At 39.0% G+C, this 15,622-nt stretch overlaps 1 protein-coding gene across 3 annotated transcripts in view; it reads left to right on the top strand.

Annotated features, from left to right (window-relative positions):
* The first annotated feature begins 3,065 nt into the window (after nt 1–3,065).
* Nucleotides 3,066–15,622, top strand: part of NEDD1 (NEDD1 gamma-tubulin ring complex targeting factor) — a 43,670-nt gene continuing 31,113 nt past the window's right edge. For 2 of the 3 annotated variants that reach the window (XM_020869425.2, XM_070454133.1), the window contains exons 1-5: nt 3,066–3,144; nt 5,298–5,441; nt 8,961–9,055; nt 12,707–12,823; nt 14,752–14,892. In XM_020869425.2, the coding sequence (XP_020725084.1) occupies nt 5,306–5,441; nt 8,961–9,055; nt 12,707–12,823; nt 14,752–14,892 (489 nt within the window). In that variant the 5' untranslated portion in view covers nt 3,066–3,144; nt 5,298–5,305. Of the gene's footprint in view, nt 3,145–3,437; nt 3,782–5,297; nt 5,442–8,960; nt 9,056–12,706; nt 12,824–14,751; nt 14,893–15,622 lie in introns of those variants that run through there. The other variant, XM_070454134.1, reaches the window with a different exon arrangement.

Raw genomic sequence — 15,622 nt, 5'->3', positions numbered from 1 at the left:
ATAACAGCACCTTTTTGTTTAGGGATGTTGTAGGTGCAGCCTTCATGTTACGGCTCTGGAGAGGTCAAGTGTTAACTGGGCTGAGGCTGCCCTGATCCTATGACATGCCCTGGAAGTTAGTTATTTCGCCCCAATAAATCCCAGAAATATGTTTGCTTACTTTTTATACCCCCTCATCAACATGGAAGGCAGCTTGTATAATGTATATCTTCACAGTTAGTGTGGTATTGTAAGCTGTCTGCAAATTTTATCACTACATTAAGGGCTGAAGCAAACTTTTCCAGTTATTACATCCTCTGCACTAACATGCTCACTCTCCTTGTCAGTCTCCTGATTCTTCGGCAGTTTAAACACTCTCTTTTATTTCTGTATCAGAGACTCTGTGTGCCTTGCTAACCTCTTTGTCGACTTCAGTCACCTCTTCTCACTTTCATGAAGCTTGTTGATTGATTGCTTCTCACAGGGTATGGCTGGCTTTCCAGCCTTTTGTCTAAATTTAAAACACTGGAGCTATCCTTCAGAAAGTACACAGCGCTCAATCAATTGCATTTGCTCATAAAATATCTTTTGTTTTTTGGAACAAAAGTCTCTTGATTATGACTCCTTATTTCCATTCCCATTGCTTCTGCCTGAGTCCAGGTCCTCTTCATCTTGTCTGGAATATGTCAATTAGCTCTTAACTAGTCGGCATGTTCTCAGACTCCCTACCAGCAGTCCATTTTCCACTTTACTGGTAAATTTTAAAAACAGGGTTCTGAAAAACAGATTTATGCATTCATTCATCAAACATTTATTAAACAACTCCTTTGTGTCAGGCATCATGCTAGGAACTGGGAACACAAAGACATATTTTTCCTATGCAGGCACTGTGAGCTTTAAGTCTAGTCCAGGGGGTCAATGAGTATACGAAAACATGATTTATAGTCCATGAGGGTAGGCCCAGTATGCCATGGCAGAAGCCAGCAGGGGGGACAGTTTCTCAGTCTTTGCCACTTGATTAAATTGGAGAGAGGCAGAGGGACGTGTTTTAACACGCCCTCTCCAAGGGCAAAGGCTGGACAAGTGACGCATGGCGTGTGTGATCAGTAAGGCTGAACAGATAGTCGAGAGGAGCTGCAAACAACAGCATGAGGCAGTGAAGGGCCTAATGCTCAGTTGCTCGGTCGTGTCCGACTTTTTGCGACCTCATGGACCGTAGCCCACCAGGCTCCTCTGTCCAAGGAATTTTCCAGGCAAGAATACTGGAGTGGGTTGCCATTTCCTCCTCGAGGGGATCTTCCTGACTCAGGGATCAAACCCGAGTCGCTTTCATCGCCTGCACTGGCAGGTAGACACTTTACCACTAGCACCACCTGCAAAGGAGTTTAGACTTTATTCTAAAGGGCCTAGGTTTTAAGGAGAGTAGTCGTATGATCAGATTTGTATATTATAAAGAGCATCATGGTAAGAGTTTCAGTAGTTCAGTTGCTCAGCTGTGTCCAACTCTTTGTGATGACATGGACTGCAGCACGCCAGGCTTCCCTGTCCATCACCAGCTCCTGGAGCTTGCTCAAACTCATGCCCATAGAGTTGGTGATGCCATCCAACCATCTCATCCTCTGTCATCCCCTTCACCTCCTGCCTTAAATCTATAATAACACACATACACACATATATATAGACTTTATACACACTATACTATATACTTTATAACACATATATATACTTTATACACACTATACTATATATAACACACATATACTTTATGCACATGTAGACATATAGAACTTAGCAAAGTGTGTGCTCCATAAATATCATTATATATGTCATTGTATCAATGTTATATATTAATGTATCATATATTGTTTCGTATATTCTAATCTTCACTTTCCTGTCTTCATTTTCAGAGATTTAGCTGTCTTTTCTTTCTTCTATTTGCCCTTATCCTTCCTGCCCCTACTCTTACCCTATTTTATCTCCAACTTTTTGGCTCCCATCCCTTTCAAAATTGATTTAATAACCTCAAGAACTCTACACTACAATTAAGGCAGTTTCTGCTCCCTATCTTTCTCGTTTTGAGGCGCCCTATCAATCTTTACAACTTTTTTAGGACTTCAATTTCTGCTCTGAAAAAGTGTTTTCTCCACACTTATTAGTTTTCCAGTTATTTGCAATATTGGTGCAAATAACTAGGGCTTATGTACCTAGTTCAGAAACACAATCCAGGTATGTACTTGTGCTGAAAGAATAATAACACTGTTTGTAGAAGAAATGCCCTATATTTTATTTTATAAGGACTCTCAGCAAAAATTGTCAGTAGAGCTTTAAAAAACAAAAGGGCCCTGGTATAAGGAGCATATAAAAGCTCAATTCACCTACTCCTTTTTCCACTCTGAGAAACATCTCCTTCCAAAAAATTCCCAACTAGATGGGAATGTTCCTGACCCCACAGCATGATTTTGAAAAAAAAAAAAAAAAAAAAAAAAAACCCCACAGGTTTTGAAGTCTGGTAACTCATGACACTTGTGCTTTCCATTATTTCTTAGCTTTTCTCATCGCGTCTCCTGGTTTGTAAATTTTCTCGGCTCTCCATGGTTTCCTCTTCCGGGAAGCCTTTCCCAAACCCACATCCATGTTCATTTCCCTTTCATACATTTTGTACATTTTCTCTGAGGCAACTCTCAAGAGTTTCCGCTTTTCATTTAAGTAAGTATTTATGATCGTCTGCCCCTTCTAATGGACTGTAGCTCCACCGGGCTAGAGACCACGAGCGCTGACTGAACCTCTGTATTCCCAGGCTAAACTCAGCACTGTACACCCAGTCTAGCCGAGTGCCTGGCATGCCAGAGGCAGTCAGCCAACAAAGGGATGACAAAAGGGAAGCAGCCAGCGGCACCAGCCCTCCCTGGCGCAGAGAGGAGCCGCCCAGGCCCTCAGTTCCCGCCTTCCCCTCCCAGGCGCTGGGATCAGGACCCGAACCCCAGCCCAGCACTGTCCCCGGCCCTGCACTGTCAACTTGAGCCCCTCCTTGGGGAAGTGCCTCTCCCGGTGACGCCGCTCAGAGGCGGGACTTCCGGCCGCCGAAGTTTAACAGTTCAGGCGGGAGCCGGAAGCCCAGCGCCGGAGCGGGCCGCGCTGAGGCCCCCGGTGTACGGCGGCTGAGAGGTGAGGTTCCGGAGGTCCCGGGTAGGGCCCGCCGCCCGCCGCGTACTTGCCCTCTCCTCGTTCCCCACCCGCCCTCCGATCACCTCAGGGGGCGGGTCGGAGGTCCCTGGGCTCCCCGCGACCTAGCGGGTCGGGCAGGGGCGCGGCGGCCGGGTTGGCGCTGAAGTGCCCGCGAGCCGCGGGCCGGGGTCGCGTACCTCCGCCTGTGGCGGCCTCCGGTCAGGCCTGAGGGGTGTCCCGGGTCTACTGGGGCAGGTCGGCGGCGGCTTCGGGGGTCTGCACTGACTCCGGAAAGTTTGCCGCTGGCCAGCAGTCCCGTTACCTTTTTGTAAACCTCTCAAATTCGACTCGTTTAGCAGGCGCTCAAATGCCTTTAACAAGGAAACTCCAGTTGAGCAAGACTCCTGCGAGTAAAATGCATTATGGGTGAAAGAAAGTTGGAGAGCTTTTGCTTAAGCTGAGTTGTAGTGAGTTGTTTCTTGTAGCCGCGAGGCTGATGGTGTTACGGCCGTGTGTCCCGACAGCTCACTTTGATGGGAGCCTCTTTGTGAGTGTGCTCAGTCCTCAGAACACTGGGTGATGGGCCTTTCCCCGCTCTACTTTGAGAGGAGCAAACTGACCGTCACCTAACTCTGGGGTAGGTCATCTGAGCCGGGACCAAAGTGATCTTTCCGCTACATCACACCAATCAACAGGTGTGGTCTAAGATTACAGTAAAGACACCTTTCAGTGTTGTTTCCTGGGTTTACAGATGCCTTTCCAGCGTTTCATTGTTTTTGAGTAGGAATCCAAAGGGCATAAGTTATAACATGTTAAGGCACCAAATTCTAACACTGTGTCTACATTTCAGCAGATGACTAAGGGCTCTTAGTAGAACTGTGTTTATCTACTGAATGAAGCAGAGTGAATCACATAAGTGACTTTTCTAGTTAACGAAATTTCAGCCTCATAAACACATTAAAAATTTTGCCTCTTGAGAGTTGAAAGGGCCCTGTATTTTATGTCTTTAAGTTGTCCTCCGAAATATACGCACAAACGTGATGTTTTGTTGATAACTGGGGAACCTCTCTGTGACATGACTTATGCTCTGTCACACTCTTGACACTGTCCGCACCAGGAAGATGTGAAAGTATATTTTTACACCCTTCCCTCCCCTTCCCCTATCTCCCAGGCTGTTTTTGACCATTTTTTTTCTTACCTATCATGCATTACTATGTGTGTTTTGTCTTCTAGACTGCCTTGGTTTGTGAAATCACTTTGTAGGAATTATGCATTCGAACTGTGTACTGTGAATAGATAATACAAGCGAAGGCATTGTGGATCAGGTGTTGGTATAGGGACTTAGGGACATTTTCTCAGGTTGTATTTGCTAATTTTAGAGTTATTTGGAAGACCTGCAGTGGTGGGATTCTAACCTGCAGGAGTGCTACAGTTTATCTTTTTTTTTTTTTTAAAGATGAGGAAGTTACCTATCCAACAGTTATTTGTTGAAAACCAGCTGTGTGCCAGGAATGTTTGAAGACCAGTAATTAACAAGACAAGACAAAAATTCCTGTCCTTGAGATCTTTGTTTTGCTCAAGTCAAGGGCCACAGATGTTATGAGAATAAGAATTGCAGATAGCAGGAAGGGCCATGAAAAAATGGAACAGGAGAAGGGGATATAGAACAATGGGTATGGAGTTGCTTTAGCCATGGTGGTTAGGGAAGGCCTATCTGAGGAAGAAACAGGAGCTGAGACTGGGATGATGTGAAGGAGATGACCACGGGAAACTGGGAAAGGTCGTTCCTGGCAGACCAGGTAACAAACACTTGGGGGTGAGAAAGAAGGCCAGTGTGTTTGGCGGCCCCAGGGAAGAAAACAAAGTTACATCAGTTTATGAAACACTCGGCACTAAGGAGCCTGCACTTCATTTTAATTGCCGTGGAGAGCCACTGGGAAAGTCAACTAAGACTGTGATCCGGTTTACATTTCAGGAAGATCCGCTTTTTTTTTTTAGTAACTCAGCTTTGTGGTGAGCGCAGTCTCTGGGACACAAATGAATGTGTGGAGCCACTTGTTTTGGATAAGATGCCTCATTTTAACTCTTTTTGTTTGTTTGTTTTAAACCTGTTCTTAATTGTTTTTAAAGTTTGTTGTTTTAAACAATTGTAGGTGCAGTCATGCAGGAGAACCTCAGATTTGCCTCATCGGGAGATGACGTTAAAATATGGGACGCTCCATCGATGACGCTGGTGGATAAGTTCAGCCCGCACGCTGCACCTCATGTTATTAGCTCAGTGTGTTGGAGCAGCAATAGTATCCTTTTAAAAATAAAATAGCCACTATGTTAAACATCCAGTAGCAATGAAACTTCTGTGTGTGATCCATAATGAGAAATGTGTTTGGCATAGCTGTGAAAAGATAAAGTGAAATAGGAATTTAATAAACAGTATGTCATATGATAGGGGCTTTCCAGGTGGCTCAGTATTAAAGAATCCACCTGCCAAGCAGGAAATGTGGGTTCAATGCCTGGATCAGGAAGATCCATTGGAGTAGGAAATGGCAACCCACTCCAGTATTCTTGCTTGGGAAATCCCATGGACACAGGAGCCAGGCAGGCTATAGTCCATGGGGTTACAAAGATTCGGACATGACTTAGCAACTAAGCAATGACACATCATATGATTGAAAACTGATATTCTCCATTGATTTCATTAAAAAAATTTATTTGCAACCCACTACATTGTAAAGCACTGATATTAAAAATATATGTTAGCTACTAGATGCTGACTATAGAGTTTTGTTATCAACAGTTCGTTATTGAATTAAATGGAATAAGGTAGGTAATGGTGGAAATAATCCTGAAAGTTCTGGAATGATGTTTTGCATCTACATTTGCGTATTTGTGGATCTAGTTGGGAAATTAAAGACAGAACTTGAAGACAAAAGCAAAACTTGAGGGAGGACATAAAAATTGTAGAACATTTCCATGTTACCGATGTATTTTCTGTATTTCTCTTCCATTGTATCTGTGTTGAAAATAGTCTTGTTTCCCAGGAAGACAAATTACCTTGATTGAATTTTCCTAAGGTTTTTATGTTTCTGATTCCCACCCTTCCTTTCTTAGTAAATTTCTGTGTACTAGGTTGCTTCAATTTTGTCCACTCTTTGCGACCCTATGGACTATAGCCCACCAGGCTGCTCTGTCCATGGGATTCTTCAGGCAAGAAGACTGGTGTGGGTTGCTATGCCCTCCTCCAGGGAACCTTCCCAACCACGGGATTGAACCCGCATCTCTTAAGTCTCCGGCATTGGCAGGCAGTTTCTTTACCACTAGTGCCGCTTGGGAAGTCCAAATTTATTTATTTGGCTTCTTTGAGTCTTAGTTGAGTCATGTATGATCTTTTATTGTGGTGTGCAGGCTCTGTGCAGGCTCTTCATTTGTGGCGCTCCCCAGTGGCATGTAGGATCTTAGTTCCCTGACCAGGAATCAAACCCATGTCCCTTCCGTTGCCAGGCAGACCCTTAACCACTGGACTACCAGGGAAGTTCCTGGTGGATAAAATGAACTCATAAATAGGGATTTCTCACTATCTCACTACTAACATTTTGGGCCAGATACTGTTTTGTCATGGAGGCTGCCCTGTGCATTGTAGGATGGTTAAAAGCCTTCCTGACCTCTACCAGTGAGATACCAGTAGCCCCAGTGGTGACAGCTGTGAAGCATCTTCAGAATTGCCACATGTCAATTCTGTGAGGGGCCAGAATCATCCTCAGTTGGGAACCATTGCTGGAAACAAAGTACTGTTACCACCTTTTGTATGAAAATGTTCTGTATTCTTGGTGTGGTTTTGTGGAACTCATACACTGTTTCTTAAACAACAGATTAAGCTTGAACATGTGTCTGATCTTATCAGTATCAAAGTAGTAATATTCTGCTTCCTGATGAAAGTAAAAATATCAAAGCTTTAAAATATGAATGATTCATGAACAAAAACATTAGAAAGTTTTCATGCCCAGTCTAATTATTCTTGTAAATATATAACAAAAATGACAAGTTTTCTTATTGAATTAAACTTTCCTCTTCATCATTCCTTGATTTTGTATTAAAGTAGCAAAGTAAGTTACTTTGGCTCCCTGTTGATCAAACTCGTGTGAGGGGAATGCATTTTTGAAGGCCTCTGCAGATTTGAGTTGGGGGAAATGTTTAAAGAGAGTGACAAATATGTGATGTTGCTTCTATTATTAGATTTTTATTATGTTTAGAGCTAATTTTCCCTGTTACTTACTGCATAAAAGTACCAATTCTTAGTGATTATTTTTTATTCCAAGGAGTTTTATTAGGAGTTGGCATTTACTGATAAACCACTTAAAGGTCTAGCAACAAAACTCATGTGACTATGACTATGTGATGGTGTCCTTTGGGTTTTGGAAACTGGTTTTATTTCTGTAGTTTTCTTGTGTAAGTACATGTGCACTGGAAACCTTTGTATAGTTTTATTCCTATTGAGGCTTTGATGCCTTCCATAGAGGTTAGTTACTGAAGACCAAGGAATTCCTAGACTCAGATATTTGGGGAACGCTTAGTGTGGATTCCAAGGACAGAGTTAATGGTGAGATGCCATGAAGATCAGTTTTCTTTTTTTTTCTTTAATCAGTTAATTATTTTTTCGGCCCTCCAGGTAATACTCCTCACTTTCTTGCTCTAAAACTATATGAGAAATAAATGGAGTAACTTGAGTTCACTTTTGTAGTATCTTCCTTCAGTCCTTTCTTTAATATACTCTATAGAGAAGAGTAACAGTAAACATAGGAAGAAGCCAAGGAAAGGGAAAATGATTTATTTTTCTCAGTACTGTAAAATCTAGATAGGTGGAAGTGATTTTGTTTGAATCATATATCATGATAAAATTACAGTCCATGGTCTGTTCACAAAATAGCTGAATGTTCTACAAATCACTTAAAGTAATGCAGTTTGGACTTTGCTTGTTAAGTGTATATTTAAACTTCTGATATTTTGTTTTGACTCTCAAAATCAGGCTCTTGTTCTTGGTTGTATTATTGTGGTTAGTCATGTAAGTTTTAAAATACTTACATTATTTTGTGTTTACTGATTATTTCACTTATTTATGTGAAATAAGGTAAATTTAATTTTAAATTATTAAATCAAATTTTAAATATTTATTATTTTAATAATTTAAAATTGTATTTTAAGTAATTTAAATTTAATTGAGCCAAAATAAAGTTAAAATAAAACTCATAGTTGCTTTGTAATTGCACTTACTTACATTTGCTACCTACACTATAATATTCTTAATATATTTAAAATTGAAATGCTGTATCACAAACATTTCAGTCCATTCCATTCCAGAAAATATCAGGCTTTATTTTTTAGTGGAAAAATAGGAAACTAATGTGGATATTTGCTTCCTAGCTTAAATTTTTGTCAAGCACTGCATTATTAAATAATTCTTAAACCATGTTTATAGAAGAAAAGGCTGATTGGTATTTGCTTGATGTTGCTTTTATCATGCTCTCATTCTTGAAGGATAAAATTAGACCTTCTGGCCTACTCTTTGAAAATGGGGTAGTATTTCACACGGGTTAAGTAGCTTTCGAGTGATAGCAAAGTCAAAAAGGATAGTTCTTCCCTGAAGTAGTAAAGAGAATTAGTCTCAGTAATTAGTAATCTGAGCCAGTTTTGAAAGCTGATGTATCAGCTATATTCATTGTTTGTCATTGTGTGCTTGCTTTTATCGTCACATTTCTTTATAATGATAGCCGAGTGCTAGAGCTGCTCTTGGATTGTTTGATGCTCCATAACTCTTGATTTAGATAACTTTCTAGTGACAGCATCTTCCAGTGGTGACAAAATAGTTGTCTCAAGTTGCAAATGTAAACCTGTCCCACTTTTAGAGCTTGGTGAAGGGGTAAGTGATTTTTTTTTTTTAAACTTTTGAAAATCTTAGTCCTGCTTACGTGGTAATTGTTTATTTATTATGATGCTAACAACTAAATATAAAGGAGTTTAAAAGCATTATTCTTAACCTGAGCTTAAAATAATACAGTTAACACTTGAAGGTGAGATAAGTGTGCTTACTGATACATCTTTAGGTAAAATAATATTGGATCCTAGGGGAGCAATCAAGGACTTAGATTTCATCAGCTAGGTAGAGTCTCTATTTTCCCTCTGTTGGAGGTTTCCTGGTATTGCTGTGACTTTTTAGGACTATGTTCCACCAAGGTTCCTAGGTTGATCTGACCACAAGAATCCTAATGATGTAGCCCTTCCCTTACTAACAATGGGCTCAGCACCATCAGCTAAAGACCCTTATCTGATGGTGACCTTCTGCTTTAGCTTCGGTCCAGTGGGTACTGCCTAAGCCTCTCCAAGCCCTTCTGTAACAGAATGGGCTTTGTCAAAATGAACTTTGGTCCCAGAGCATTTAAATGAATTTCTCACTATTTATTCTTACCCTTTTGTTTCATAAGTTAATCCCTCTGATTCAGGATAATACTGGCTGTTTCATTTCCAATCATACACTTCTTGAAATTTGTTTCCATTTTAAATAAGATCTAAATAAAAGGGAATATATAGGTGGTGGTTCTTTTTTTAAATTTCAAGGTTCATAGTGGACTCTACGCCATAATGAATTGCCGTGATTTTATACACTGGAGTAGACAGGGTGGCCCAGTCAGTAATTGCTCTACTCCAGTTGCTTTGGAGTGGAGCACCGCAGGACCACTCAGTGTAAGCTCATCTAACATATTGATACAAATGACTTAGACTTTCCAGCAGTCCTTTCCTAAAGGTGTCTGGGAGGATTGACCTCAGCATCAGTTCCAGCCCACAGGTGATGGAGACTGGGACAGATAGAATGTGTGTTAAGGGTAGGCAGTTGCCTTTCAGCCTCAGTATGTGGAGTTGAGGCATGTGGGACCTAGTTCCCGGACCAGGGGTTGAATCTGCATCCCCAGAGTGCCACTGGGGAGTAAAGGTCAACTGGACTCTTGGGGAGCAGGCAGAACATCTTAGTCATTTTTGGATCTTCAGATCATGTCCAAGTTGATCAGCGAACATTAAATATCAGCATAAAAACAGCTTTGATTTCGGGACTGCCCTGGTAGTCCAGTGGTTAAGAATCCTCCTTCCAGTGCAAGGGATGCAGGTTCGATCCCTGGTCCAGGAACTAGGTCTCACATGTCTCAACAAAAGACCCGACACAGCCAAAACAAATAAAAAGCCAAAAAACAAAAACAATTTTGATTTCCACTTCTGCCACTATTTAAGGTGGAACTTTATTTAAAGTCCATATTAATTTTCTTTTTGTATTTTACCTCTTGAAAGTAGACAGATTGGTCTTGACAGTATGATAATGGATATGATAACCTAGAAATTTGACCTGATGTTATCTTCAGATTTTAAAATTCTACCCATTGCTTTAGTCTTAGGATACAGGATTCCTGTAATAACCAATTTCCATTAATTATTTAAGTTCATTAGCTACATTAATAATATATTAACATTAAAAAATCCTCTCTAATTAGGGTAAGCAGCTAAAAATATAGGTTTTGTTCTGAACCCTTATGAATAATTTCAGTTGTTTTTGATGATTGGAATTTTAATATATTGATCTTTGATGGATGCCATTCTTATCTATTTTATTTAAAGGTAAACTCCTGATCTGCAGTAATAACCAGATTCTAAATTTTATTAGTCTATTTAGACCAAAGTCCATTCCTCAAATGATGTCTGCAAGAGAATTATAGTGACCATACTGAAATATTGATGTAATGTGCCCCTGATATTTTTTTGTGTTAATAATTTTGACTCGGTTAGAATTTCAAAGCTGGAAGAAACCTTGGGGGAGAGAGGGGGGTGGAGCATCTGCACCCTTTTAAGAATCTGGTGCTCTCTTGAGCAGAGGATGTTTTTGAAATGCGTGGACTATCAAGAACAACAGATCTGGTCCTCATCTCTCATTTCTCAAAGGTAGAAATGTAGGCTCGGAAAGACAAGATTACTTGCCTAGAGCTACGTAATTTGCCTTAAGTCACAAAATGTACCCTTTGGAATTAATTTCTATTCCCCCCCCTTACGGTGTTCAGCTGGAGTGGGGATAATTAATGTAACTGTGTAGTGTATCTGAAAGTTAATAGGAAAAAAAACAACCATGTAGCACTGTAGCATAGTTACTGATGATACCACCAGATAGACGACATGCATACATACTCATTGTGAGAAAACTTGGTTACCACTGTATTTTCAGCCATTTGTTCTATAAATATTTATTGAACATGGATATGGTCTTTGCTCTAAGGAAACTGACATTCTGATGAGAGACAGACAGTAAATGAGTAAACAGTACCCAGTGATAGTGCTAAGTTGTTATGCAGAGAGCTGAACTACGTTATTGAGGTAGCAGGTTATATTAGGTGGGGAAGGGAAGTCTTCTGAAGCTGTGGTATTTAAGTTGATGTCTACTGATCAGGTGAAGTCATTCAAGCCTAGGTTCAGGGGAATTAACTTTCCAGGCAAGAATAGCTGTGTAGAAGTCTGGAGGCAAATACAGTGTTATTGCATTTAAGGAGTGGAAGATGGTCCTTGTGCCTAGAGAATCAGTGGGTGGGGAGGAAACTGGTGAGAGACCGGTTAAGAAAGGACTAGATGAGTAGGCAATGAAAGCCAGGTTAATGATGAGTTTGGAATTTAGGTGTGATTGGAAGCCACTGAGGATTTTAAAATGAGACACACATAGTCTGATTTACATTTCATGAAGGTCACACTATGTATGGAACATGAAATGTAGGGAAGCAAGAGTGGAAGGCAGACAACCAGTTAGGAGGCTGCTGTTGTGCTTTGACAAGTTTTGGATCGGGGTGCTTGCAGTGACAGTAGATAGAGAGGGGGTCCCTGTGGGGTATATTTTAGGGTTGGAGTTTAGAGAACTTGCTGATAGACTTGAGTGGAGGGAGAACGAGGAATCAAGGTTCCTTTTGAACTTCTATCTTGAGTAGCTGGATGAATGGGACCTTACAGTAGGGGGGAAGAGTGTAGAGTTAGTTTCTGATCTCAGGATGTTTGAGACTTGGTCCATTTTGATGCACTGTGACTTGGGACTAGTATCTTGTCCTCTTTATAAAACTTCCCCCTCTGTAAATTGAAGGATTTAAACTAGGTATTCTTCAAAGTCTCCTCTATCTTTAGAATTTTCTGAGCTGTGGGTTGATTTTGATTTGAGATATTCTGTGGAGTGTAAGAGCAGGTTTTGTTAAAGGGAAATATGCAGGGCAAGTAAGCCCTCAAGGGACTCCAAGCCTTGCTGGTTTCCTAAGCTTCCTCTGTCACCACGTTTATGTGGAAAGAACATGAATCTGGTTGATTTCCTTAAAGCCATTTTGAACACTTTGCAGACTATTGAATCCGTGTGAAAGATGATGAGAGCTGAATCTTTAGTACAAGAATTGACATGTGTATAGCATTTCATTCAAATGTTTTTCATGTGCTTACTAAATGTTAGCTAAGAACTGAAAGTCAGCTCTGGTCTCTATTAACATGACTTTTTTTTTTTTTTTAATAGCAAAAGCAGACATGTGTCAGTTTAAATTCAACATCTATGTATTTGGTAAGCGGAGGCCTAAATAAGACTGTTAATATTTGGGATTTAAAATCAAAAAGAGTTCATCGATCTCTTAAGGTAAGCAACTTTTTAAAAAAAATCTTTACAGAAATGTGTTTATTAGTGATTACCAGAATTTAATTTTGAGCTTATATGATAAAAATAAGCAGCTTCAGAATGAAGTGAGATATGTTAGGGAATATAAATATGTATAGCCAAAAGCTTACTTTTTTGAGTTTATTTTTCCTTCCATGTATGTTACTATGTTATTGTGTTGCTGGGGTTAAAACTTTTTCCTTTAAAATTTTTTCACTTTGTTCTGCTCTTGAGTGGACCACTTCCTTCATTTTTAAAAAATATAGTTTATTGTCATTAAAGATCTTTTTAACGCTTTTTGAAAAAATGAGAGTGATTTTGGGATGATAGTATTCAATCTGGTAATCAGTTTGGTGATATGGCTTCTTAGTTCACTGCTGCTATTTGTGTTATTTTTGTGTGTATTTTCATGTTGGTAATAAAATGTTTCTAAAATAGTTTACTATTTATTTTTTTTTTCATTTATTTTTATTCATTGGAGGCTAATTACTTTATAATATTGTAGTGGTTTTTGCCATACATTGACATGAATCAGCCATGGATTTACATGTGTTCCCTATTTATAATTAGTGTTTCTTTAAATAGCTTTTGCAGTTTCAGAAAATGAAAATAATCATTGTGAAAGCCTCTGGTTGTGATTGCTTTTTTGGACTTCTGTTGTTTTAGTATTTGGAAGTTCATCTTTAAAATTGTTTTCAATTTTTGTCTTAAAAAAGTTTTAATATGCGAAATTTAAAACATATTTTATATATACACACACATACCTACAAAGAGAAAGAATTTCCTAAAAGGTAAAGGCATCTCCTAGCATGCTTCAGGGACCATTTGAGAAAGTTGTAAAATAAGTGGAATATTATAGTTACCATTATTGTTATTACATTAATTAGATACAAAGATTGGTTTGTTTCTGTTGTTAAGATGTGACATCAAATTGTTAAAAACTATGCTGACCACTGTGCTCTTAGGCTAGATATCTTTATCTTTAGTCTTGGAAAACATAATCCTTGTGAACTCAGTTTGTTCTAAACTAAACGGTTTTATTTCCTCAAAATGGATTCCCCTGTGGATCAGGGAGACAGTGCTGGTATAATGGGAGGAAAATAAGCTTGAATCCTGGCTTTGCCACTGGCAGTTCTGTGAGCTTGCAGTTTGTTGACCGTAGTTAACTCATCTGTAAAAGAGAAAAAGTGGCTTTGCCTCCCATGCTTGTTCTAAAGATTAATAATAATTAAAGCTCCAGCCTAAGCTGGTACTCAACAGATGGAAGCAGCGTCTATCAGGTCTCAAACATGCTTTCTCAATTCAGCTTTGGGGCTTTCTTTTTGCTCTCTGCTGTTTTACAGCGTTAGGGTTCATTCTCCTTCCCCTGACTTACCTCTAAATCACTTTCTTTAAGGTTGAACTGAGGCTTCTGCAAAGCTTCCGTTGTCAACTCAGTTCATGGTGGCGCCTCTTTGGCATTCCTCTGACACTTTGCCCCTGCCACTCATTTAGAATTCATTCTGCCATTTGCATGTTCACTTAAACGTCCTGTCTTCCCCATTGAACAGTGATATTCTCAAGGGCAGGGACTCTCATAAGAGTCAACTTGCAATAAATGATACTTGTCGGTGGAAGTGAATTCTCTAATGTAGTCATAATGCCATTTAGAAAATTACCTTTCCTTTTTGTCTCTTGTTTCATAGTGCCTGATCATTGTATGGTTATGAAAAATAAATCTCTGTTCCCTGAAAAGACTTGGTGCTGATCAGATAGTTAACTACTCATTTGAGTATTTTTTTTTTTTTAGATTATTTTGGGGAAAATGTTAAAGCAAATATTAGATTTACAAATATATAATGTTTACAAAAATATGAAAAATATGTTGTTTGAAGGTTGTGTGGCACTCTATTTACTGTCATTTCTTTCAGGATCATAAAGATGAAGTAACTTGTGTAACATATAATTGGAATGACTGCTACGTTGCTTCTGGATCTCTCAGTGGTGAAATTATTTTGCACAGTGTAACCACTAATTTATCTAGTACTCCATTTGGTCATGGTAATAGCCAGGTACAGTATGGGTTTATTCAAAATAAAGTTGATAAGAGATTTTTGATTATCTTACATAAGGCAATAAATTTAAGTTTTTAAAATTAAGTGTTTAAAATTTGCACTTAGTGTGCTTGAAAAACTTACAGGTAGCTATTTTTTAATGGTAGTATTTTAAAACTAGTATATATTAGATGATGGAGCTTATATGAGTTTAGTTATGCTTTGAATGGTCACATGCTCCTAGAACTTAACTGCAGTTAAAAAACACAATTATTAATAGATTAAGCCTAAAACATGGGTATTAATGTATGACACCACAATTACAGAAGTATCACATAACTTAAACTGTGCCAGCTACAAGACAGATATATATGTTCATAAATACTCTGATGGACATGGAGTATTTGTTTTTAGGCACAGGGAAAATAGAGTTTTGTTTTTTGTTTGTTTCAAGTATGTGATAGTTAAAGTATCAAGGCATATTTATGTATTTCAGGTTAATACAGGAGTATTTAAGGAAATACTTTATGTTTTATAAAGGAAATACTTTATAAATGCTTTTATAAAGCAAAATTAGTTACTGAATTTTTCTTTATAAAAAATTAGTCTGTAAAATTCCTAAAAGAATAAATTTAGTTTCTCAAGAAGTCTAGTTCTTGATTAACTTTCCATGAAATTATCCACAGGAATTTCCCATAAGGTGCAAGTTCTTTTACTCTTACTTTTTATTGTAATCACTTTGGCCATA

The sequence above is a fragment of the Odocoileus virginianus genome, chromosome 23, assembly GCF_023699985.2.
Source record: "Odocoileus virginianus isolate 20LAN1187 ecotype Illinois chromosome 23, Ovbor_1.2, whole genome shotgun sequence".
NCBI lineage: Eukaryota > Metazoa > Chordata > Mammalia > Artiodactyla > Cervidae > Odocoileus > Odocoileus virginianus.
The sequence above is the reverse complement of the archived record's forward strand: the minus strand, read 5'-3'. Positions and strand labels throughout refer to the sequence as shown.